The 27,229-nt window shown below is 44.7% G+C and overlaps 1 protein-coding gene across 1 annotated transcript; it reads left to right on the top strand.

Annotated features, from left to right (window-relative positions):
- The first annotated feature begins 2,905 nt into the window (after positions 1–2,905).
- On the top strand, positions 2,906–27,123 carry SLC22A16 (solute carrier family 22 member 16). The gene is made up of 8 exons (XM_045843921.1): positions 2,906–2,982; positions 4,715–5,194; positions 8,017–8,134; positions 10,789–11,320; positions 14,726–14,853; positions 17,349–17,458; positions 18,475–18,574; positions 26,870–27,123. Exons 1-8 carry the CDS (start codon positions 2,930–2,932, stop codon positions 27,002–27,004), a joined length of 1,656 nt encoding a protein of 551 aa, XP_045699877.1. The 5' UTR covers positions 2,906–2,929; the 3' UTR covers positions 27,005–27,123.
- The last annotated feature ends 106 nt before the right edge of the window (positions 27,124–27,229 follow it).

The raw sequence follows: 27,229 nt of genomic DNA, 5'->3' as shown, positions 1-27,229 counted from the left end.
TAAAACATTTTTAATTTCCAGTTGTTCGTTGCTGGTATAAAGAAGTACAATTAATTGTTGTATATCAATCTTATATCATGCAACTTTGCTAAAGTCACTTATTCTAATGGTTTTTATTTGGAGACTTCATCAGATTTTCCATTTAGATGACCTCACCTGTGAAGAAACACATTTTTACTTCTTCCTCTCCCATATGGGCCTTATTACCTTTTTCCTTGCCTAATGCCCCAGTTAGTCCCCCTGTACACAGCTGCACAGTCTCAGAGAGAGTAGCCATCCTTGTTTTGTTCCTGATCTTAGGGAGAACGCATTCAGTCTGTCACCGTTAAGTACACTGGCAGCTATGGGTTTGTTGTTGCCGTCCTTAAGCAATTGAGGAAATTCCCTCCTATGATATCGTGATATAATAAGAAATATATATTTGGTCTTTGTTCCTAGTTTGTGTCACAGAGCTCCTAAAACTCTTTTAATTTCCTGTGTAATTGGGGCAATGGGAGAGTCTTTATTATTATTATTATTATTATTATTATTATTATTATTATCATATTCTGTCCTAGTCCTAGGTTCCTGACACAAGAGTTTGTAAAACCCTTGTAATCTCCAGAGTGTCTTTTTGTTATGTTGATGCAATAACTGGTTGTTGGGGGCCCCTGGGTAGCTGCAGAATGGGGGCTGGTTTTGAGAAAGACCAAGGTACGGTTGGAGGGTTGCAACTTTCAGCCCCACTCCCCAATCTGTGGGAGGAGGAATGGGCTGAAGATTGAGTTAATTGTCAATGATCAACCAACAATACAATCATTCATGTCTATGTAATGAAACCTTCGTAAAACCCTTGAGCTGTGGGGTTGGGAGAGCCTCTGGAATGCACCACTGAGCTGGGAAGGTGGAGCATCTGAAGAGAGCATGGAGGGTCCATGCCCCTCCTCCCATACCTTGTGCTATGTGCCCCTTCATCTGGCTGTTCATCTGTATCCTTTATAACAAACACCCTTTACCATAAACCGTAAATGTAAATAAAGTGTTTTCCTTAGTTCTCTGTGAGCTGTTTTAACAAAATCCTGAGGAGGGGGTTGTGGGAACCCCTGATTTATAGCCAGTTGATCAGAAGCACAGGAGGCCTGGGCCTGTGGTTGGCATCTGAAGTAGGGGACAGAGGGTGGGACTGCGCCCTTTGCTTGCGGAGTTTGGTGCTAACTCCAGGTAGTCAGTGTCAGAATTGGAATGCATCGTAGGTCATCCGGCTGGTGTTGGGAGAGCTGGAGGAGAACTGGTTGTTGGTCTGAGGCCAGACCCCACACATTTGGTGTCAGAAGTGTTCTACAGGCAGAAACAGATTGTAGCACCTTCTATTCCTAGTTTGTGGAGTGTTCTTATTATGAAAGAATGTTGGGTTTTTGTCAAATGCTTTTTCTGCATCTTTCGAGATGATAGTATGGTGTCTGTTCATCTGGTAAAGCATATTGATTGCTCTTCAGGTGTTAACCACTTTTGCTTTCTTGGGATAAACCTACCATGGCCATGATGCATTCTCCTCTTTATGGAAAGATGTGTTCAGTTTGCTAAAATTTTAAGAATGCTTGTATCTATGTTTAAGTGGTATATAGGTCTGTAGTGTTCTTACGTCTTGGGAGGTATTCCCTATTCAATTGTCCAAAGCTGTGCAGAATCAGTATTATTTCGTCCTTAAACATTTGGGCCTGGGGTTTTCTTTGTGGGAAGGTTTTCACCTACATTTTCAGTTTCTTTAATAGATATAGAATTATTCTGGTTATCTTTCTTTAGTGGGTGTTCACAGTTTGTGTCTTTCAAGGAATTTTTCTGTGTTATCTACATTGTGGCATTTCTATCTGTGGTAATTAGAATAGCAGATGAAAGTCTTTTTCTCCCCTGTCTTTTCCAGTTAACTCTCCTTTTGGTGCTTTGAAGCAATATTGGGTCTTGACCTGTGGTCCCCACCTTTCCTTTTATGGTCAGCCTTTGGAAAACTACTCCTTCCTCCTCTCCCTACCACTTGTATTTCCCCAGCATTTCCCACTTAAAAAATTCACTCCAAATTGTGTCTTAATTATTGTTGAATCAGTCCAGGAGTGTTTGCATTTCAAAAGAAAATGTTTCTGTGGGGAGTAGGTGAGGTACTTCGGGAAACGGGCTTTCCTCTCTTTTTCAAATCCTAATCTATTACACTTTTATTTTCACTGCTGTGCTTAAGTCTCCACCAAGCGAGTTTCCATTGCTTTTTGGTTACCTTGAAATCTTGGACATAGCCTTGCGAGATCCTGCCCCGTCCGAGTGACCAGAATCCATCCTCATTGCTCTGTCTTGTGGAAACCTGTCTTGGCGGTCAAACTATTGGATTCTCTGAGAAAGCGACACTCGCGATCAGAGTAGAGTCCAGAAATGTACACACAAAACCAAGTCCTGCAGTAGACTAAAATACGAAAGTTTGAAAGTCACGATTATAAGGCGTGCCATTCTGAAGATGCTAGGTTCTTGTGGCCCCCAGACAGAACCCGAGCCCCTCTGCATTCTTGCCTCACGCAAGCACGCGGATGCCGTGAATATTACGAATTGAAGGTGGGCTCCGGGGCCACACCACGCTGGGGAAGAGGCCCTGGTGGTAGGGAGATGCCGGGGCTGCCGGGCAAGGGTTGGCGAGAGAGAGGGATTGAGTAACCGAGGAACAGAGTCTGGCCCCGCGCGCGCGCCAGACCAAGCACCTGGACGCTCGGGGACGCTGAAGGCCGGAGGCGGCCCCCGGAGCGCGGCCGGCGCGGGACCGGGGTAGGGGGGTTGGGGACGGGTGGGTCAGGCCGGCTGCTGAGCCCGGAGCACTGGGCTGGGCGGGGCGGGGCGCCCCGAAGCCCCAGAGCCCCAGCACTGGGTAAGATTGGGTTGCGTCCGGCTTCGGAGCGCAGTGCGCGGCAGCACCATGGAGTCCGGCCACTTGGAGATAGTTTTTGACCGCCTGGGGCACTTCGGCAGGTAGGGAGCTGGGTGGGAGTGAGGAGGGAGGGTGGCCTAGCGGAGCGGCAGTCACGTGGGTGGAGGCTTCGGTGGGGTCTGTTTCTTTCCGTTGCAGTGAGGTCCTCGCGCTGCGCTCGAGATCTGAAAACACCTTTCACCCCACGTGTCTCAGAGAAGTTGGGAGACTCCCGTCCAGACTCTCGGAATCTGGCGGCAGGACCTCCCACAGCGAGGAGAAAGGCGCTGGGGGTTCACTTCGGCAGCGGCGGCTGCGGGCTCTCCTGGCGCTCCTGCTGCGGGGCAGGTGGGACCTGGCACGCGCGCTCTGCGGAAGCCGGAGTCCTGAGGCTCAGCCAGCCGGAGAGGCCCGGCCACACAGACAGAGGAGTGCCTGACCCCGTGCCCATTCTCTAATCCTCTTTCACTTCCCGAGTGTGCCTGCTACTGTGCCCCACCGCGCCCTGGGTTTCTCTTAGTACCTGAGCAGGCCTTGACCCTTAGGAACAACCGTTAGGCAGAATTTGTGGCTATTTATAGAAACCTAGTATGTGCCAGCTACACTGTGCCAGGTAGTTAGTTACACACAGTGCTTTATTTGATGCCCATTGCGATCTTGCAAAGGAGGCTGGCAGGGCCAAAGACCCACAGCTCTCACCTGGTGGGACCTAGGTTTCACCTTTTTACACTTGGTACCCTCTTTTCATTTGTTAAATTAATAAAAAATATTAAAATGTATTCAGTCATTCATTCGGTCATTCATTCATTTATGGAGAAACGTAGTCTATCTGATCCCGAATGTTTCGGGAGGAGAGGAGGCTGGGTGAGGGGCCGTACGGCACGCTGATCAGAGATTTGGAGGCAAGTCTGCATCCCGGCCAGCCACTTACCTCCAACACGATTCTGGGAATATTGTGTCTCAGTTTCCTATCCACAAAATGGGAGTCATAATATCTGCCTTACCTCCTGTTCCCAAGTTTGTAGTGAAGAAATGACATGGTGCTGCTCTTCAAGGTGGATAGTTGCACAACTTTTTGTTGTGATTCCCAGTGTCCACAAAAAGGAAGTTACTGAGCCAGTGAAGAGGGGCAGGAGGTCCCAGCTGTCCCTTGCTTCCTCCTAATACCTGCACTGTTGAATGCTGGACTGTGTCCAGCTCTGTCATCAGCACATCTGGGCTTCTTTAATGGTCGCTACAGCTATGAGATTGGTAGCATCACTCTCATTGTTCACGAGAAAACACGAGAAAACTGGGGTGTGTGCCTCAGTCACAGATCGGGTAACAACAGAGCAGAATTGGATGTCGTTGGAGATCCATTCATCTCCATAGCTCTCACTCTCAACCCTGAGGCTCTCCTGGACACAGTTAGGCACCCGCCCTGGTGCTCAGCCAGGCCCTTTATATATTATCTCAGTTCATCCTTCTGGAAGCAGAAGGATAAAAAATCAGCTCTGGGGTTGGATGTCTGAGTTCCAATCCTGGCTCCACTGAGTACAAACTATATGGTACTGAGCATTTTACTTCCTGCGTCCTCATCTGTATAATGGAGGTGACAATAGAACTACAAATGCTTATTGTAAGTCTTCCACATGTAGGCTCTCATTTCATCCTCCCAGTAACCCTACAAGGTTATTTCTGTGTTTATCTGTGCATATATTAAGCTAACCCTGACAGAGACCATTCATATTTGCTTACATTCTTTTTTTAAGTCCATAGACCAAATATAATAACTTGCTTTCCTTCTCTTTTCAGATACCAGATATTTATCTATTTCACATGTGCCTTCCAGAACATCTCTTGTGGTATCCACTACTTGGCTTCTGTGTTTATGACAGTGCTCCCCAAGCACACCTGCAGGCCCCCAGGCAAAGTGAGGCAGGTCCTTTTCCAAAATACCTCTATTTGGAGGTTGGAGGATGTCTGGACCCTGTTTACCTCACAAGAGGAATATCACGTTGTAGTGCTGCAAGAGGATGGTGAGGTCTGGGAGCTCAAAAGTTGTCACAGGTACCGGTGGGAAAATGTGTCACTTTTGAACAATGAGTACAATGGCATTAAAAGTAGCTTTCCTTGTTTGGATGGCTACATCTACGACAACAGCAAGTGGTACAGCACCGTGGTGACTCAGTGGGATCTGGTCTGTAACCGAGAATGGTTTGCAAGGCTGATCCAGCCCACATTTATGTTCGGAGTCCTGTTGGGAGCGCTGATTTTTGGCTACCTTTCTGACAGGTAAAAATGAAATATTTAGCATTGTTGCATTAGTGCGGGGTTTATTTTCCTGTCTGGTTTTCTCAGGGGACAGAGAACTGTGTTAACAATTTCAGTTGTTTTCATGCTTCCACTCTAAATACCTGCCTCTTTGCTGATCTGTTAAATAACATTCACAAAATAACATATTGGTAAGAAGATGCGTTCTGAAGACAGTCCACCTGTGTTCAAATCCTGGTTCTACTTATTAGCCGTGGTCCCCTGGGTGAATTGCTTGACCTGCATTTTGAAAGAATCCTGTTTGTAAGCTGGAGATGAAAATAATAGCACTCACCTCCAAGAGTTATTGTGAAATTAATACATAAAAAATACTTTGGATATAGGAACCACTCAACAGATACTAGTTATTATTTTGAATATTCTTTTTTCATTAAATAGCTTGCTGTTTAAGAGATGTAGCTTAGTTCTGCACAAAGACTTCACATGCTGGAATTATCAGGCATAGATAATAAAGTAACTATGTTTGCTCTTCTCAAAGAAGTGAAAGACAAGTTTTAAAACATTGATAAAAGTCTGGAAATTGTATTTTAAAATGACATAAAATTGAAGAATAATTACTTAGAACATCTAGAAAAATTTTAAAAAGTGACCAACCAACTTTCTGGGTACTTTAAACAACCTTTTGTACACAGCTAAAGAAAGAATTAGTAAACTGGATGATAGTTCAGGAAAAAAGTGTCAATAATAAAACTCAGAGAGACAAAGACCTGGACAATATATGAGATTGGAATTAATGGGGGCAGAGGAACAAGGTGTGGAACATGTTTTATATTAGAAGCTAATGGTAGAAATGACCATATTAACATATTAGAGGACAAAATTCTTATCACCAACTCAGTAAACACAAGAAAAGCATTTAATAAATTTTAAAATCCATTCATGATAAAAACTAAGAATAGAAGAATGTCTTTGTTGATAACAAGTATCTACAAAAAGATCCACCCCTAGCAGGATAGCTCAGTTGGTTAGAGCATCGTCCCGACACACCAGGGTTGTGGGTTCGCTCCCCAGTCAGGGCACACACAGGAACCAACCAGTGAATGCATGGACAGGTGGAGCAACAAACTGATGTTCCTCTCCCCCCGCCCCTCAATCAATAAATAAAAATTTTAAAAGATGGCATTCAAAGCTCAAATGAGATCGGGGAACATTAATGGGAAGGGCCAACAATCTAGCCTAGTCTTGTGTGGGAGCAGAGAAGACCAAGGGTGTGAAGATGACACTTTCTATTGCTCACATGCCTTCCGCTATATCAGGCAAACCTGTTGGCTGGAATCTTGGGACTATATTCTTTTGCCTTAAAACTCTCTGTCAGAGACAGCGCATGGGGAGAAAATATATGCAAGTCATATGTCTTAATAAGGGTCTAGTATCCAGAATATATAAATAGCTCTTACAACCCAACAATTAAAAAAATCCAATTTAAAAATGGCACAGGATTTGGATAGATATTTCTCTAAAGAATATATACAAATGTCTAATAAGCACATATAAAAATGCTTAACATCATTAATCACTAGGAAAATATAAATCAAAATCACAATGAGATGCCCCTGCATACTCACTGGGATGGCAGTAATCAAAAAGACAGGCAATAACAAGAGTTGTGGAGCATGTGGAGAATTGACATGCTCATACGTTGCTGGTGGGATTGTAAAAATGGGGCAGCTACTTTGGAAAACAGTTCAGCAGTTCCTCAAAAAGCTAAAACTTAAGAGTTATCATTTGACCAAGCAATTTCACTCCTCGGCGTATACCCAAGAGAATGAAAACGTAAGTTCCTCCAGAATCTTGTTCAGGGATTGTCATGGCAGCATTAATCATAATAATAAAAAAGTGAAATAATCCAAATGTCCATCATCTGATGAACAAATAAACAAAATGTGGTGTGGCCATACCATGGAATGTCAGTCATGAAAAAGACTGGAGTGCTGATGCCTGCTACAGCCTGGCTGGACCTTTGAAAACACAATGCCAAGTAAATGAAGCCAGACGCAAAAGGTCATAGATTGTGTGGCTGCATTTGTATAAAATGTCTAGAATAGGCAACTCTACAGAGACAGAAAGTAACTAGATGAGTGGTTGTCAAGGGCTGGAGGGATCAGAGAATGAGGAGCGATGGTTCCTGGGTGCAGCTCCTTTTGGGATTAGATAGTAATAAGCATTGCACAACTCTGGGAATACACAAAAAACCACTGAATCGTATCTTTTCAAAAACTGATCTTTATGGCATGTGAATTCTATCTCAATTTTAAAAAGTTTATCAGGAATATAATTTGTGTTTTATTTGCCTTTTAAACAAAGAAATACCCATCCAAATTATAAAAATATAGGGCAAGTACAAACACCTTGTTCTATGAGCAGAATGTAGCAAGACCTTTGTCTTTAGGGGGTCAGCAAGAGCTGCTGCACCCTTGGTGGGCGGAGCCAGCCCCACAGAAGAGATGATCCAGCAGGTCAGAGTGGAAACCCTGGGAGGGAAAGGACAAATCCTCCCTCCTCTTCCCCAAAAGACCCCAGTTAGAGGTCTTCTGGGGATCACCCAGAGTGATCATACATGTATATTGGCAGCTTAGGCCGAAGCCTCTCTTCTCCTGGGAAAGACTGGCCTCTGGAAGAAACCTAGTGTTTACTCATGATCCGCTCAAAACGAACGAATAACAACAATCAAATAGATAAACTATTAAAAATATCGGTAACTTTCATTGTTCATGGATCTGGGTGGATGTTCAAACTGTTACAACTCTACTTTGCCTCTTCCTCTGTTGCTCCTTCTTTTTCAGGGTGGGAAGACGAATGGTCTTGTTGTCCACAAGCATCGGCATGTATGTGTTCGGCATAGCGGCGGCGTTCATGCTGGATTATTACAGCTTCATGCTTGCGCGCTTTCTTCTTGCTATTGTGAGTTGTGTTTTTTAACCTCATTAATTCTGCCACAGTGTTTTCACATTAAACCTTAATTCTCTTAGATGTGCTTATTTAGAACCTAGGGCAAGAGATCAAGGATTAACCTTTGTTCTCTTCTTGGCAGAAGTTTTTCTGTGGAATATTAATGCACTCTGTTTAGAATGTAACTCATTAAAATGAAAAATTGTTGCTTACTAGGCTGAAATGCTTTGTTCGACTCTATGCCTGGCACATGATCTACATTCCACAATTACTAAGGTATTATTTTATTTCTGAGCAATTAATTATATTCATCTAGTCAGGCCCTGCATTTATGGGCCAAACAGATGGTTAAGGTATATTGTTTAGAAAGTCATTTGTGTATTGTGCAGGAAGAATGCAAACAGGAAGGCATCAGGCCTTTCTGTTCTGAAGAACAGGGGATTCTAGTGGGAAGGGCATGAGTTTAAATACAGCTTTGTCATATATTGGCTTCTTAGCTGTGTGACCATGGGAAACCATGGTATCCTCTTTGAGTTTTAGTTTCTGAACTATAAGCTGTACAAAACAGCCCCTACTTCACAGGGCTGTTATCAGGATTCAGTGGGACTCAAGCAAACATCTGCGGTACAGCACCCAGCAAGGGGCAGGCACTGTGTACGATGGGGACCGTCACTGGAAGGAAAGCAGCGAGTGAGGACCTTGCTTCCACACTTGGTGAGGCTTTCAGACAGGTTCCAGATCACTAAACAACAGCAGCAGTGCTTCTGTTTGAAGGTCACTGGCCGAGGATGATGGAGTACAGTTTTTACCTGCGGGAAAGCTTGTAATTTTGCTGAGCACGGAGAAGGGCAGGTGTCCCTCTCGCAGGGATGGATGATCCAAGGGCTCAGAAATTGATATCCACAAGAAGTTTCAAAAGAGTATAATTCAAATATTAGAGGATAAAGAGAGGCATTTTGGGAAATTGGTGGTACTCTAGAATAATTTTGCAAAAGTTAATTTTATGATTTGTGTTATAAAAGCCAAATGTGAAATAATTGTGCAGTAAAAATTCTAATCCTTTCATCCCCCCAAAAATCTATCATTTGATTTATTTTTTTATTCCAAGAATGATTGCATATTGCTGTTGTAATCTAAATTTTGTTAAAGATAGGCCTATTTTCAAAATAACATTTTCTCCATTTTTTTATTGTGGTAAGAGACACACAACATAAAATTTACCACCTTGACTCTCTACGTGTGTGGGTCAGTGCTGTCAGGCACGTTCACACCGCCGTGCAGCCATCACCATCGGGCATCTCCAGAACACTTCACCATGTAGAACTGAAACTCTGCATCCATTTCATAACTCCGCATCCTCTCTGCCCCATCTAGCAGCCACCATTCTACTTTCTCTGTGAATATGACTAGTCTGGGTACCTCATATAAATGCAGTCATACAGTATTCGTCTTTTTGTGATTGGCTTACTTCATATAGCATAATGTCTTCAAAGTTTACTCATGTGTTAGCATGTGTCAGAATATTCTTCCTCCTCCCTTTTCAAGGCTGAATAATATTCCATTGCATGTATATACCATATGAGGCTTATCTATTCATCTGTCTATGAATGCTTGGGTTGTTTTCACATTTTAGCTACTGTGAATAAGGCTGTCATGAATAGGGATGTACAGGTATCTCTTTGAGTCTTTGCTTTAAATTCTTTTAAGTATATACCCAAAGTGGCATTGCTGGATCATATGGTAATTCTATGTTTAATTTTTGGAGGGATTCTCATACTTTTTTTTTTAGTGGCTGTACCAATTTACATTCCCACCAACAATGCATAAAGCTTCCAATTTCTCCACATCCTTGTCAACACTTACTATTTTCTGCTTTTTGATGTAACCATTTTAGTGGCTATAAGATGATATATTGTGATTTTGATTTTGTATCTTCCTAATGATTAGTGATGTTGAGCATCTTTTCATGTGCTTGTTGGCCATTCTTATACCTTCTTTGAGAAATCCAAGTTCTTTGCTTGTTCATTTTTGAATTGAATTGTATAATTGTTTGTTGAGTTTTAGAAGTTCTCTATATACCCTAGATAACTTTCTCTTATCAGATGTATGGTTTGCAAATGTCTAATTTCATAGGTTGCCTTTTCACCCTGGTGATCGTGTCCCTTGATGCACAGAAGTTTTAAACTTTCATGAAGTCCAATGTGTCTGTCTTTTCTTTGTTGCCTGTTAAAATAAAGGTTTAGTCACATCTTTTTTCTTCTGACTAGTTACCACAATGTTTTGTCCCTGTTTAAAATTTAGGATTTAATAATAAGGACTTCCTACACAGGGATAAATTGATATGTACACTTACAAGGAACTGAGAAATAAGTTTGCAGTATAACGGAATATTTACATGAAACAAAGGTAGTGTTTAACATTTATTCATCCATAACCTCTCAAGTTTTGCTGTTGGGGGTGGAAAAGGTAGAGGAAGATGAAAGGACCCATTTAAAGTCAAAGGATGGATCAGATTAAATGCCCTTTTACAAATGTGATATGGGTTCCAAAAAACATTTCTTTTGTCATTTTCTTTCTTGCGTATGTGTCATTTGTAGAGAGATCAGACCCCTCAGTCATTATAAATGTGATCTTAAATCTGAACCATCCCCCCATTTGCTTTCCAGGTTTCAAGTGGCTATCTCGTGGTGGTGTTTGTCTATGTGACTGAATTTGTCGGCAGGAAGATTCGGACGTGGGCGTCCGTGCAAGTGCATTCCTTTTTTGCCTTGGGAACGATGGTGGTGGCTGTGACGGGCTACTTCGTCAGGACCTGGTGGAGCTACCAGCTAATCCTCTCCTCAGTGACGATCCCCTTTGTCTTCTGCTTTTGGGCGCTCCCGGAGACACCTTTCTGGCTTCTTTCAGAGGGAAGACATGAAGAGGCACAAGCGGTAGTAGATACGATGGCCAAGTGGAATAGGGCAAGCACCTGTAAGCTGTCAGAACTGCTGTCACTGGATGTCTATAGTCCTGTTCATAATAAGCCTTCTGAAGTTCAGGGGTACAACCTCTCAGATCTGTTTTATAACTGGAGTATTGGAACAAGAACACTTATTGTCTGGCTGATTTGGTTCACGGGGTGTTTGGGATTCTATTCCTTCTCCTTGAGTTCTGTTAACTTAGGAGGCAATGAATATTTAAACCTCTTTCTCATGGGTAAGTAGTTAAATTATATTTAAGTGTAACAATGAAATGAAATTTCTGCCATGTTTTTAGTGCCTTTTTTTCTTACCAGGAACAATATTGTCAACTGCGTGTTTATGATCTCTTGTAGTATTATATGCTGTAACATGCATATACTGTTTTCTTTTTTAAAAATGCAAGTAGTCTGAAGAATTTAGCCCTTTCTTTCTTTTCTGCCTCTTCTCCTTGCTCGTTTCCTTCCTTGAAGCCCATCCCATCTCAGAACTCTTCTTCATGGGTAACTGCTGTAACATTCGATTTCGTGCCCTTTCAGACCTCCATGCATTTTCGCATGTTTGTGCACATAGACTTTTCATATTTTGACATAAGTGAAGTCATCCATTCCATATTGCTCTTTGGACAGTGTTTTGCTTTTAGAATGGAATATGTCTTGGAGATCTTCTGGTCTCTTTCTTTCTTTAAATGTCCTTACTCTAAAAAGTTTGCTTAGTAAAATAACTTAAATGCATGAGACTATCACTGATGTTGCTGAGGTTCTTCCTTTTTAGTAGCAGGTTAAAATTGGCTTCAGACAGTGCAGTGATGGCCTGAGGCGTGACTCCTGGGGCACACCAAATTCACTCCTAACGTGAGAGACACAGTAGAGCTCTGTAGGTGTTTGTTCATCTAACCCCTGGTCACCTCCGCGTCGCTGCCTGTGTTTGGTATCCTCCTCAGAAAATGTTGCTTTCAATTTTTTTTACATAGAAACCATCCCCTTATTAAAGTGCTCTGATAACACATTTATTTTTGCTAGGAATTGTGAGAAAAGTCATTTTAAGGGAGAAAAAAACATTTACTCTCTTTTTGGGCAAACCAACAAGTTTGTCTTGCTGTCGCCTGCATTCCATATGTCAGTTTGGGAAATGAGGCCATATTCCTAGAACAGAGCAGCGGACGGTAGGAGGCTGAGGCGGGGACAGGGCAGGTCTGAGGAGGCTGAGGAAAGCTGGAGTTTTAGATCTGTGTGATATGGTTTCTTAATTTTGATGGAGATATAACTTCTCAAGAAACTGGGCAATCCTGTAACTATAAAAAAGTTTCCAGGACCATATCTACATGGTATTATATTCTCTGCTTTCTTCAATTTTTCACGTCCTTACCCTTTCCGGTACTCCTCTTGCTGGCAAGTACTTACTTCCATGCTGTGAAATTTTTTAAGACGTTTTCATCTCCTGAGATGGTTTGGGGCTGGTGGGCACTTCAGCTCCAGTTTTGTGCCATTTGCAGGTGATAAATAACCTTTAGGGTCATGTGCAGATAGGAGAGGAAGGGGGTCTAAGCGATTAGAGAGATTATACATTATAAAGTGGAGGAAGTAATGGCCCACTGCCCTAATCCCAGAAGGGCTGGGCCTCAGTGCTTGCCCCATTTCTGTCCCAGCCATAGTGAAGCCAAAAATCATATGTGGTGTCAGCATCCTGAGGCAACAACGCAGGGAAAACCGGTGTAACCTGCTTTCACTGTTGCTTCAGCTGTTTCACAGTTGCTGCCCAGCTTTGCTAGACTCCAGGACGTTGTCTGGTGGCTTTGCACATGGTCCGATGCAGGGGAGAGCTCTGAGTCCCACATGAAGGGAGGCCATGGGGGAGGAAAGGGCAGGGGCTTTGGCTCACCGAGACCTCGCTTCCCATCCCTGAGATGTTACTTGCTGTTTGGTTTAAATCATTTACTCGTAGTTGTTAAGTGGGGATAATAATCCAGGCTTACTCCCATGAGGCTCTTTTTTTATCCTTATCTGAAGATGTGTTTATTAATTATGAAAGAAAGAGAGAGAGAAACATCATTGTGAGAGAGAAACATTGATTGGTTGCCTTCTCATAGCTTGTGTGCTCCCTGACTGGGGATTGTACCTACAAGCTGGGCATGCGCCCTGACTGGGAATCCAACCTGGGGCCTTTTGGTGCGTGGAACCATGCTCCAACCAACGGAGCCACCCAGCCAGGGCTCCCATGAGGCTCTTTTGAAGCCCACTGTCTTATTTGATCTTGAAAAGTGCTTGATGAACTCTTAAAAAAAAAACAAAACCCTCAGAATATAGGTGTGGATGTCCCTGCCGCTCTAACCTGAAACATGAACCCGACAGCAGTGTCCATGAAAGGGAGGCGTTGCCTCCAAAGCTGTTTATTTTTCACATTAATGAGAGACAGAGAGACCGTCTCTCAAATAAGGCTCAGAATGTTGTTGTTGTTATCATTATTTTGTTTTTGTCTGAGCCGTTTTTCTTATCTGAGCAGCTTCAACTGAACTTAATTTCAGATGTACCACTGAGAATGTTCACTCAGAAAACATGTGCCCACCTGCTGTGATGTGTTCCAGAACCTGTGGGGGACATGTAGACCCAGCCCCGCCTCTCCAGGTGCTCGTCAGCTGCTGCTGATGAACGCACAAGTGCGCACAGCTCTGAGGGCATGCCGGGCAGTGCCGGGCAGTGCCGGGCAGTGCCCTGGGAGGAGATGAGCTGTGGAGGGAGGAGAGAAGAGAGCTTTGAACTAAAAGAAAGATCTGGGCTGGCTCCTTTCCCAAAGGAGATTGTTGGGTTGACTCAGTTTTGCTGAGAGAACTTGCTTGCCACCTGTTTGGTTCTGGCTGATGGATGATAAAGCTTTTTTTGTGCTGGCACTATGAGTCAAGCTTTGGTTCTTCAAGGGAAGGACTTTTATGTCATTTATGGATTCAGCTCTTTAATTTTCGTTGTGGGGGAGTACAAAGAAGTCCAAAACAAAGCCCCTGTTCATATTCCTATTAGATTAAATTCATATTAGATTAAAAATGTTAACTTTTAGGTTTAAAATCCATCAAACAGTTATCATTATTTTGTGAACTTAGCTGACACTGGATTTTCTACTTTAGTTTCTAAGTTTGAAGTTGCTGCTACAAAAATTTCTCCCTAGTTCTGTCAAGCATAAAAAGAAAAACTGGGACAACTGTAATGACATAAACAATAAACCATAATTTAAATTTTAAAAGTATGCATGCAATCATCGGCATTAAAAGAAATAAACACTTAGAAAAAGAAGATCAGAAGTTATCAGTATTGTCTATTAATTCTACTTATTTATTCGTTTAGCAGACCTGTCCTCCAGGCAGCCTGCTGTGTCCTCAGGAGCTTACAGATCAGTAGGGGCCAAGATTTGTAGGACAGGTGGTCAGTGCTGGGCGGAGTAAGTTAGTGTTAGTGCATTTCACAGGAAACACTCTCTCAGGAGTTTAAAAGTGCTGGGGCTGGTTGCCTCTGGGGCAGTTGATGGTTCTGAGAGGCCCCTGGAAGCCGAGACACTGCTGATCTTCCTTGTGGGGGATGGGCAATGAGGCAGGCGGGGTCACCTCTTATGGCTGGACACCATGGTTCACAGAGGGCCCTTTGCTCCATGACAGGTGCTGTGGAAATCCCTGCCTACATCTTCGTGTGCTTGGGGATGGACACCCTGGGCAGAAGAGCTATTCTGACCTTCTCCCTCCTCTCCTGTGCAGTTTCCTGTGGCCTGTTCATGCTAATCCCCAGGGTGAGTTCTTTCACGTTTTATTTAGGGGATGATTCGTTATACTGTGACAATTTGGGGAGAACTTTTAGCTTATTACGGTAAGTATGAAGATCAATTTAGATATATGGACAGAGTACATATATAATATTTAACAATATATTTTCTTTATAAACCTATTCTGTCTCTGTTATGTAGAACATGCTCCTTGTTGAACATTTAAGGAAAAAAGAAATGTATTTTAAAATGCCCTTTATCCCACTTCCCAGAGTTGGCCAGCGATGTTAAGCGCAGTCATGTTGAGTGAGGAGAGCAGATACCTCCCAGCGATCATCACCACAAACATTTATTCATTCAGCAAAGATCTATCCAGCATTTATTACGTGCCAGGTGTTGTTCTAGGTGCTGAAGGCACACCGTGAATCAAGTTTCTGCAGTATAACAAAGAAAAAGCAGGAGGAGGAGTGGAGAATGACTGTGTATGGCGGGGAGCACACCCGTGTGCTATTTAATTTCCTCTAGGGTGACCAAGGGTGGTGTGCCTCTCAGAGAAGGTGCCATTTGATCAGAAACCCGGGAGACAGAGGGAGCCATGGAGACATCCGAGGGATATGATGTCTTATATCCAGGATTGTTTCTACCTAAGTAGTCTTGTTTTCGATTGTGCTAGATTAGCAGTTGCCAATCTCTACTGTTCTCCCTGAGGCACCTGCTTTTAAAAATGCAGCTTCTTGGTGAGAAGCACTGCCTTAAATCACTGAAAGGACTTTCATGTCCCCCTATTTTGGCAAACCTCATCCCCCAGAATACCTCTTGCATCCAGAAGTGCTCCCCCTTCCCCCGCAAAATGTTATCAGAACCTGTATTTTCATTCCCTATTTGAAAAATATGTCACTATAACAACATTTTTAAATACTTTATGTAATTTTCTCCAGTGATAGTATCTTAACATGCAAGACAAGGTGCTTTAAGTTTTGTGTGTTGTTTGACATTGAATTTAAGCTAACCAGTGTTTTTAGATTGATACTCCACTTAATTATCAGGGTTGGTGAATCAGGTGTTTTATGTAACTGAAATTTCCAGGTCATTGATACATAGCTGATATGAATGCAATAAAATTGCTTAGAACAAGGAGGTCTTTGCCAATTCGAGGGAGCTTCATCTGTTTTTGTCTGTGTTTTAAAGTAGTTTGCAGTGATAGTAGTTGAGCTGATGGCAGGTGACTTTGAGTTGGTGAAGATTTAGGGGAACCCCAGGCCCTTCAGGATCCACAGTGGTCGAGCCACAGTGGTAATGGGAAAGTGGCCGATGGGGTATTTGCAATAGAGCACCATCCCCTAAGCACAAATTCCTCCCCCCTAATAAAATTTCTCTTCAAATGGTAGGGCTAATACAATACACATTTTTTAAGTCATGTTAATTGATTCAATCAGTAGTGTCTACAGTAATTAAGGTGACAGGGTGACACTGGCTGCTTTACTAGAGGCGTTCCCAAATCTCCGTGACCTCACATAACAGGTGTTGTTTCTTGCTCACAGAAAGCCTGACGTGTGTGTGTGTGTGTGTGTGTGTGTGTGTGTGTGTAGTTGATGCCAGTGGGAGTGGTGAGGGGAGGGTGTTAGCTCCATGAAGTCACTCAGGGACTCGGGTTGACAGAGGTGCTGCCATCCTCATCACATGAACTCCAGGGTCACCTGGGTTTCAACGTGCATCTGGCTGCTAGGGGGGAAGAGAAGAGATGGAGCACAGGAGGATTTTGTGAGCTGCTGATGGAAGTGAGGTGCCATAGGGAAAGCGGAGAGTATGCAGGAGGCTCCCACTGAGCGGTTTGCTGTTGAGGAATACATCCGCTAAAGGGGGGGTGGGGTGGAGAGTCTGTACTAATAGTTCAGTTATCACGTGCAAATTATTTTCTGGAGTTAATTTATAAGCCATGGGATTACTGCTGCAAAGGGTGCAATTTTGTTTTTATGGCTCTTTGATTTATTCTGCTGGCTCAGTGCCATTGTTGGAACCAGCGTGTTTGGATGTATCTCATTCCAAAGCAGTCGTCCCAAGAGATTTTTTTTTCTTATTTGGTAATTTGAAATCTTCAAGGCTGGGGGCAGGCACAGTAAAAACTTTCCTGTAAATTGAAAAGCTTTTGCAGACCATGAGTAGAGTTTACAAAATAAATTCAAACAGAAAAATAAAACTCTTCATTGTTCTTGAAAATACTAGAGGACTAGAAAGTTTTAATTAATAATTTTAGCTCTGGCTGGTGTGGCTCAGTGGATTGAGCACCGGCCTGAGAACCGAAGGGTCATTGGTTCAATTCCCAGTCAGGGCACATGCCTGGGTTGGGGGCCAGGTCCCCAGTAGGGGGCATGTGAGAGGCAACCACACAGTGATGTTTCCTTCCCTTCCTCCCTCCCTTCCCTTCTCTAAAAGTAAATAGTCTTAAAATTATTTTAAAGATTTCATATTTTTCTTTACAATATTACTTATGATGGTCTATTTTGCTAATATGTTTATTTCAGATTTTTTATCATTGGGTTATGTTGACCTCTATGGTTGGAAAATTTGCCATAGGATCCGTGTTTGGCCTCATTTACCTTTACACAGCAGAGCTGTATCCAACCATGATACGGTAAGAGTAACTTATTTTTCTGTTGTTTTTCTATTAGATTTCACTTACGTGTCATTTCGTTATGTTTGGCCTTTGTGTATAAGTGCTTTATTTTCATAGATGCTCCTGGAGCTCCGAGCTAGGAGGAAGTTACAAGATGCTAATTCTGAATCTGAGGCTTTGTCTGTACCTCATTGGCAAGGATAGTAAAGAAATAACACTCAAGTATCCTAAAACCATTTTAAATCTTGAATCTAATTGACTTACATCAACTGTCCATATGGCTCAGGCTAATTTTCTGAAGATGTGTGTCTTGATGTTCTGATGTTGTATGAGTTTGTTAGAGCTGCTGTAACAAACCACCAAAGCCGGGAGACTCAAAGAAAGGAGGAAAATTTGTTTTCTCACAGTTCTGGAGACTGGAAGTCCAAGATCAAGGTGCTTGGCAGGTTTGGTTTCTCCTGGAATCTCTCTCCTTGGCTTAAGAAGATATATCTGCTCACATTAAAAGCACATTCTTTTCTTCCTGCTAGACATGTTATAAGGTTTCTTTAAATACCTTTTAACAAAAAGCACATTGAGATATTGCTTGATTTTTAAAAAATAAAATGTTCCATAGATATAAATCTTTTGTTCTCTCAAACTCCCATTCCCTACCCCAAACAAATTCATGTTCTAGAAGATTGATGTTATCCTCAATAATAGACTGGATGAATATACGTGAGGGCCTCATCTGCATACCAGACAGAGAATGGTTTATTTTACCCTTTTATGTCCTGAATTATCTTCATGCTTGTATATACCACTGTTTTGGAGAATGTGGATCTAAATCACAAGTGACACTTGAAAAATTAAAGTAGAATTATTTCCAAGTATATTAATCCAAGCTTAAGTTTTCTCATTTGTTCTCTGCTGGAGAGTGGACCAGGGTTCCCGGAAGTCAGTCCCTCAGTCTGTGTCCCTCAGTCTGTGTCATCCGTGCTCCTCTCGTCTTCTACTCCTGCTGCCACCTGCGTTAATTCCCGTCTTCTTTTCAGGACGCAGGCCATAGGAAGTGGCAGCATGGTGTCCCGTGCAGGAAGCATCATCGCTCCGTTCTCCCTTTACCTCTCCGGCATTTGGACCTTCATGCCTCAGGTATTTAATTGGCTTGTAGAACTTTACTGAGAGAGCAGAAAGGCAGACCAGCTAATTGCCTTCTGTATTTTTATTTATGGGAGGCTAATTTGTCATTCAATGATAGGGGTCTATAGAAACCTTATTAACAGCTCACCACGTGGTAAGTAGGGTGGTAACTGCTGTTTTCTTGTTGGCCAATTGCCTTCCATCCACCAGTGAGCTGAATACTACTGACCCAGGGCATGAAGCTGGGACCACCCAGGGAGAGCTCTGGTCTCTGGTCTCTGAGTGCCTCTGCCTCTGTCGCCTGCCCAGCCCAGCCTGTGGTCCTCCATCTGGATGCCCAGGCTGTCATCACCTCCAGCCCCTTGCCCCTGCTTTCCCACCGCATGCCTCCTGGTCAAGGAGAATTCTGGAAGCTGCCTGTTCCCCGGAGGACTCTGTGGTGCCTGATGAAGAGGTTTAGCTATTTGTGGCGTTCAGATATAAAACACCTTTTCCTTCTGGCTCTGGTGGTATAAGCTTTTTGTGTGGTTATGAGGAGTGAAAGCAGTTATGCTGTGTTTGTAGATTTCCTCAGGTGGGTGCTGAGAGGTTGGGAAGTCCTGGGGAACGCTGTTCTTGGTTTCCTCAGACCCCCTGGTCAGGAGGAAGATGGGAGAGTTGAGGAATGGGTGGAGTAGGTGTCACAGGTGGGCACAGGTAACCAGGTTCTTGGTGATTGGGACAAAGAATTGAACTGAACACCCAGAGTTTATAGCAGAGAACATGGGAGCAGGCCAACTCCAAGCAGAGATTGACCTCACGGGCTGGAGGGACTCTATTCTTATAGGGTGGATCCTTCCTGGCTAGTTTTGGTGGGCTTTTACTGCTCATGTGCAAGTAGTTGTATTACTTTAAAGCTACTACACATGTGTCTCCCATGATTTTCCCTGATTAGCCACCAGAGAAGGGGGGTCCCACAATGTTACCGAATGGACCCCCTTTCTCCTGGGGTCCCCCTGTACTAGGTTCACTTTGCCTGTCGCCAGAGAATTATAGCTCTCCATGTTAGAGATTGGTGAAAAGGAAAGGAATTATTTATTCAAGTTATACAGACTTAAAAGCAATGACTTAATGTCTTCGTCAAAATCCCAAAGTCCCTTAAAACACCCACAAACACACACAGTCCTTACTTCCCCCTGTTGCCTGGTCTGGGGTATCGTATCTCAGGGAAAGAAATAGAAGTCTGTGGCTCAGGCTGCCCCCGGTTCTTCCCAGTAATCTGTGCTCGGATGGTAGGCCTCCCTCAGTTCCCAGCACCATCAGGTGTGTCTCCAGGATCTCCAGTTCTTATTTCAAAACCACATGGCACCTTCTCATGGCCCACCAGCAAGAGTCCTTTCACCCCTTTCCTTCCTGCAGTGTCTCTCCTGCATTTTTCCAATCTGCTAAGGGAGATTTCTGCTATCGTTGCTACATCTTGCTTTCCAGCTTCCTAAGCTGTGTGGCAAAGGGAGACCCAAAGTCGCGTGGTTCTCCCCTACCAAAGCCGAGTGGTGATTCTCATCATGGCTGCCGCACCTGGGTTTAAATCCCAGCGCTGATCTTCCTCTGCAACCCCATTTCCGACTCCTCCCACAATCAGCTACACCTGCCAGCACTCCTGTGTTTTCCAGCTTTTCTGGGCTTCCATAGTAAGTCTGGGCAGGTGTGGCCCTGTAGTGTGGAGCCAATCATCTCCAAGCTCTCACGCAGGTGCTGTAACTAGAGGAAGTTGCCTCCCAATAACATCTTGGGTGGAAGCCACTCCCTTCTCCTTGGCTCAGAGCATGGCCAAAGCTATTTAACATACCTATGAAACCAGTTAAAGGTTATAGATGTGTTAAATGACCACTCTAGGGGTTATCTGCAAAGCTGTTGCTATTCAAAACAATTCTCAATGGCCCTGCTCCCTGGGTCCCATCCCCAGCTCAGACTTGTGGGGGTGAGGACATCTCATCTTTGTAATATTTCCTGGACACCCTGAGTTCTGGACCCCATTACAAATCCTTCTTTTGGCGGCCCCTGGCTGCACCCTCTTACATAGGGAAGGGACAAGAGTGTGGGGTGAGGGGTGGCCCAAGGTGCCACAGTGACTTAGAGGAGAGCCCTGGGTCTGCTGTCCCCTCCTCTCCCAAGGTGCCTCTCAAACTTGAACTGTGCTGTAGCTTCTCTAGGCTGTTCCTTCTTGGCCTCTTTCAGTGCTCCTCTTTCTTTTTCTGATTGCTCTTAAATAAGAGCACCCTCCTCCCCACCCCCCGCCCCCAGCAGTCTTTCCCAGTCTCTGGGTGGGTCACCTTTCCTAAATTCTGACTTCTCTTGCCAGCTACAAACCCATGTTTCCACCAGGCTCATGGATTATTCTCCCTGAATGTTTTACAGCAAACTAACTGCTTCCCAAACCGAAGTGGCTGGTGTCCTAAATTTCCTCCTCCCTCTCCCACTTTGGATTAGGAGCCAGTGGCCTGCAGCACAACACGTTAGCATCAGCTTTTCATTTGCCCTGGTTTTTACCCCTTCTCTTCCCAACCCACGACAGTAGATCCTGCTCTTCTCTCTCAAAACCAACCCAGATGGCTGCCTCTGATTCAGTTGCGCATCAACTTCCACCTCCCAAGTGTTTTCCCTGTGATCCAGCCCCTACCCCAGAGTAGTTTGTTCAACCACAGCTCTGCTCCAATTGCCCCCTCATCTTCAGAGTAAAATCCAGACTCTGCTTGATTCAAGTCCTTTCCAGATGGAAATCCTGGCCCATCTAACCTAGTCTGTTTTGGTTCCTCACCCACCTCCCCTCCCCTGCACATTCCCCCCAGCCCACTCTCCTCCTAAACACCTCTGTAGAGGGCTTCTCTCCCATCTTGCCAAACTAACTTCTTTCTCTCTCTCTTTCTTTCTCTTTTCTTTTTTTTTTAAGATTTTATTTATTTTATTATTATTATTTTTGTTTTTTAGAGAGGGAAGGGAGGGAGATGAGAGAGAGAGAGAGAGAGAGAGAGCGAGAGAGAGAGAAACATCAATGTGCGGTTGCTGGGGGTTATGTCCTGCAACCCAGGGATGTACACTGGCTGGGAATCGAACCTGGGACACTTTGGTTCGCAGCCCGTGCTCAATCCACTGAGCTACACCAGCCAGGGCTTTCTTTTCTTTTTTCTTTTCTTTTCTTTTTCTTTTTTTTTCCTTTTCTTTTCTTTTTCTTTTTCTTTTCTTTTTTCTTTTCTTTTTCCCTTCCTTCCTTCCTTCCTTCCTTCCTTCCTTCCTTCCTTCCTTCCTTCCTTCCTTCCTTCCTTCCTTCCTTCCTTCCTTCCTTCCTTCCTTCCTTCCTTCCTTCCTTCCTTCCTTCCTTCCTTCCTTCCTTCCTTCCTCTTTCTTTCTTTTTTCTTCTTTCTCTTTAAGAGAATGGGAACAGTTTTGCAGGGACACGAGGTAGCCATGAAAGGGATATCAGAGATATTAAAAGCAGGAAAACAGATGAGGCTCAGTGACTAGACCGGGACCTTGTAGAGGTGGGAAGCAGAGGCTTCTGGGATGCAGGCACGGTATTGTTGTGGGCGATTCAGAGTGCGATGCACTTGCTTCATAATTACTTCTTAAACTGCATTTGTTGGATGCCCTTTTAATACTTAAATCATATTTTATAATGATATATAGATAGACAGACATCGACTTTTCCTTTTTAAGAGGTAAATGCAAGAACTGTCAGGCCTCATACATCTCAGGAGCGTGAAGCCCACCTGGGACAGAGCCTGGAGGGGCCACCAGGCCCATAAGACGAGTCAGGGCAGTGGGTCTCTCGGTACTTCCGTGAGGTCCGGGGCTGTTGGCATGACACAGTCCCTCTCACAGGGTCCTCCCAGGCTTCCCGGACAGCCGCTGCCTCGCCAGAAACTTGCGGGTGAGGCTGTCCCGGAGCGGGTTCCCCGGTTCGCCCTCCCACACAGCCTCCGCGGAGGACTGCTGGGGGGCCAAGCAGTGTGGGCGTTTGCAGGAGGCAGCCCCCGGGTGTCTTTGAGGACGCACAGAAGACCCGCCTCTCCAGGAAGGCCATTGGGATCTCAGTACTGCCCCTCTCCTGTGTCTGCGTGGCACTCCCTGTGGGTCCCTTTCACCGCCCAGTGCCTTTATTATTCGCACGTGTGTCTTGGTGCCCCCCCACCCCTCCAGGTTAAACTGTTGGGCTCTTTCAGGATGGGACCTTTTGTACCCCCACCACTGGGTCCGGCAAAGCGTTTCCTCACCTTGTGTGCCACTCGTGTTTTAATGTACTTACTATTTAAATAGACTGACTTTTAAAACAGTAACAGTGAACTCATGGGTGTTTATACTAGTTATGTGTTTTTCTAAAACACATTAACAGAATCTCACAAGTAGTGAGACGAAGTGTGTGATCCTGCCTAAAGTCGCCTTGCACACGTCCGTGGGTGTCCATCTGTGCTTCGGGAATTGCTGGCCTGGCCCGGGCTCCTCCCTCCCGCCCCAGAGCGGCACGCAGCACGTTTGCTCGGCTCGTGTGGGGGCGCCGGCCTCTGTGACCCTGTGACCCGCTGACTGCGGGGCGGTGAAATGACTCGGGCTGTCTGATCTGCACGGAGGGGGCCGTGTTAGGGCATCGACCTTTCTAGGAGCATCTCCTTTGTGCCAGCCCTTGATAGTCCTCATTAAATAAATAAAATATAAAAACGGGAGAGGTTTTTTAAAACGATAAGCTGAAACACACAGAAGATAGTTAAATCTCTCAAAGCAAACTGCTATAAATTTACTAAAACCAAATAAAGATTTTTTTAAAGGACTCCTAGAAGGGTCAATTAAGGACTAGTTAAAATGGATTTTTAATTTTATGTAACAGGTACTTAAATGGTGCTTGGTATGGGGCACGCTCTTTAAGTGCTTTACAGAACTTGGTCTTCATAGACTGCAGATACTGCTTATTGCTGTCCCCATTTTATAGGTGGAGAGACTGATGTGCAGAAAGTCATTATCAGCCAAAGGTCACTCACCTTTAAGGTACAGTGTTGGATTCAAACCCAAATACCACACCTTTTACCCTGTTAAACCAACAAACAGTACAGAAGGGATTGCAGAGAACTAGTCTCCTCCTCCACCCTGACCCTGACCGCCCCGTCCCCCTTTCCCTAGACAGCCTCTGTCAGCAGGGCCTTGTGTATGTTCACGGAAATATTCTGTGAATGTGCTTCCCTTGGAGACAACAGATGTTGCTTGTTTTTTAATGGGTAAAGTAGATTATTCAGTTTCTCATTAAGCTTATTTATGGCTGCCACGCTGCCTGGGAGCCAGCGCTTGCATTTTGAGGAATGGAAATGCTGATCTAGCAGATACGTGTACGTTTTCCCTTTCGAAAGGGAGCACATGGAAATCACTCGTTCTGATGCTTTTATTATCAACCATTATTTGCCAGTAATCTAAAGAAAAGTGGACACCTAATTCATACCATTTTTTTATTCATCCATGCACTTGGCAAAGATTTAGTAAGTGTTGATTTTGAACTAACCTCTCTGTTAGGTGCTAAGGGGCAGACATGAGAGGAACAGCCTCTGTCCCCAGAGTCTGGTGGGGAAGGCAGAAGAGCGAACTGTCACAAGCCTCAGAAATGAAGGCTGGAGTGGGGAAATGCTGGCCCGGGCTAGGCCCAGAGGGGAGGCTTCCTGGAGGAGCCGGTAAGAATCAGCCTGGTGGGGAAGGGAACTCTAGACAGAGGGACCAGAGAGGCGAAGGCTTAGAGGGAAAAGGAACCTGGCCAGTCTGGATCTGGATGCAAGTATTATTGCTCACACCCAGGGTGGGTTGTGGGAGGTACTGTAAGTCTAGAGAGATGGACAGGGGTCTCAGGGGACGTCAGAAAGGAAGAGCATTTGGACCAAAGGTGGGTTTGAGAGGATAGGATGGAAAAGTCGCACCCACAGGACCTGATGACCTGTTGGGTGTGGTGGAGGGGGAACTGGAGGGATGTAAGAGCAGTTCTTGGGGTTGGAGGGAACTGTGGAGCAGGGCTGGGCTGAGGTGGGGAAGGACCATATGCAATGAGTGTGAGGTGCCTGCAGGGCAGGGGACAGCCCCCACTGGAGTACAGGTGTGGGAGTCAGCTCATAGGAAGGGGAGGAAGGAGTGAGGAAGACTGAAGGGCAGAGCCTGGGGAGTGGTTAAGGTGTGATGGAGGAAGAGTCCAGGTCAGAGACTGAGGCACAGCAGCCAGGGAGGTGAGCACCCCAGAGGAGGAGGGGAGGGGAGGAAGGCAGGAGAGGACAGTGGCTAAGAAAGAGCAGTACAGGAACACATCCCAGGGGCCTGGGAAGAGCAAGCTCCTCGGGTGGGGGGCGTGGGCCAGGCTGGGAGGGCTGAGAGAGGGGAGCAGTGGTGGTGGGCCAGGCAGAGGGCCTCTTTTGGTTCTTCTAAAAGATAACATTTATTGACCAGTTACTATGGGCCAGATGCAGTTTTATGTACCTTGTAGGTGTCGTTTAATCCTTTCAACAGTCTTTTGGGATGGCTACCATTATTTACATTGTACAGATAAGGAAATTGAGGAGCAGAAAAGTAACTTACTCAAGGCTACACAGGTAGTGAGTTACTGGGCAGAGTGGGCTTGGAGATTATAAGAGGCTTGAGAACTTTTATTTTTACTAGCCAGTGTCAAGAAAAAGGTAAAAAATATGTGTGTGTGGGGGCGGGGAGGGGTTGCTGCTGATGGAGGAAAATTGGAGGGGGAGGGGGAGGGGGAGGGGGAAAGAGGAGGCGAAGAGGGGAGTGGAAGTGGGGGGGGAAAGAAGAGTTGGAAGGGGGAGGGGAGGGAGAGGGAGGGAGAGGGAGGGAGGGGAAGGGGGAGGCAGTGGGATCTGGAGAGGATGGAAGGCCCCTCCTGGTAGGGGGGTAGGAAGGAGGGAGAGGAGGGGAGGGGATGTTGTAGGAGTGTTTGTGGGGTGGAAGGAGCTGGCCGGGGCTGTCGGAGACCAGGCCTCCTGCCTGGAGTGAGAGGGGAGAGTGCAGGGCTACGGATTTGTTTATTGCCTATTGTTGTTACTACCGAGCTGAAAAAAAATAAATCCAGTTCTGTCTTGGATTTTCCATTTGATTCCGTTTCTTGTTTAGATTTATTCAGTGGTTTTCAGACCTTGACACAGGGCTCTTCGGGGTTCAGACATCAGTGTCTGTGTCTTCTGTGTCTGAGGCACCAGGAAGTTCTTTCCCACATCCTTTGGAATGTCACCACTGCTGCTTCTAGGCTTATTCAGGTATTTCTGAGAATTAGATCATCAGCATTCTGCAGAACAACATAAAGAGCTGACCTCCCAGGTCACATCTGTCACTGACGTACCTTCACGTCAGAGTGAGTGGCCTGTCTGTTTCATCCTTCTCACTCTCAGAGGCTGTGCAAGCCCCAAGGGTGCAGATTTATCAGAAAAACCATGTCTTGGGTTACTTTTTTGGGCTCTTCCCAGGCAGTATTTTTTTGCTACAAGAATTCAAATTATGTAAGGATGGAACACATTCTTACAGACTGTATAAAGATTTAGTTCTGAAATGCACCCGACATCTTCATAATGATCAACATAGAACAGATACGTATACTTTAATTTTTAATGTGATTTGCATTTTAAAGACAAAACCTGGTGCTGTTCTCAAGGGTTGCCTTTTATGTGTCAAAATTTGGGAAGTAAAGACATAATTGATTTTTATAAATAGGAAATCAGATGGACCCCCTCTCCAAAGTAGCAGTTAGTTTCCCTTGCTCTTGTTTTGTTTCCCCTTCAGTCCCGTCGGTTGCGGCTCCCTGAGACGTGCATTCGTGCAGACATGTCTGCATTCATCCACTCCCCGCCGTCAGTGAGTGCCGATGCATGCTGGTTCCTGGGGCCCGAGGGACAGGGTTGGTTATGATAGTCACTGACCAGGCAGTCCCAACCAAGGCTCACTTGCTGTGTTTCTCCACAACACAATGAATGGAGTGTGGGAAAATGGGACGGGCCTTTTTTTCCCTCTGTGTAGCAGCTCCTAGGACAGTGCCTGCAAGAGTGACAATGCAGGCAGTGCCTGGGATTCATTGAGTAGGTGCTCCACAGTGGTTAATGAATGAATTAGTGAGTGACCAGATTAAGCACAGACCATGAGTTAAAGAATTCCCAGGCCAGCCTAAGTAACTAAAGGTCTCACCACAGAATAAAAATGTCCATATGTCAAATTCAATTCTATTTCTTTCGAGAAAGGTTCAGAATTATCATTCTCTGACAAGGACATTTATTTCTTGATGTATCACTTACTATTTTTTAAAATTCCTTCCAGCTGCTCGTTGGGATTTTGGCCTTAGTGAGTGGAATCCTAACACTAAAGCTTCCAGAAACCCTCGGGCAGCCTCTGGCAACGACTTGGGAGGAGGCCATGAAACTGGATGCAGAAAAGAAACAGCAGTCGAGGTGAATTATTTCCCACCACGAACCATCCTGGTGCCGGACAAAAACAGAAGAGGTTAATTCAGGGGATTCTGGTCCCGGTGAACAAATGTGCTGCATGTATTCTCTAGCACCTGAAATATTGTTTATTTAATGCCTTTGTGTTAGAGAAATATTATTCTCAAATCCTGCATGTCATTTTTATGTCTTTTAAATTTTTTTGTAAGAAAGTTTTAAAAGTTGTTTTGTAAAA

The sequence above is a fragment of the Phyllostomus hastatus genome, unplaced genomic scaffold, assembly GCF_019186645.2.
Source record: "Phyllostomus hastatus isolate PE091 unplaced genomic scaffold, TTU_PhHast_1.1 phas_contig_40, whole genome shotgun sequence".
NCBI lineage: Eukaryota > Metazoa > Chordata > Mammalia > Chiroptera > Phyllostomidae > Phyllostomus > Phyllostomus hastatus.
This window is presented reverse-complemented; position numbering and strand designations above follow the sequence as displayed.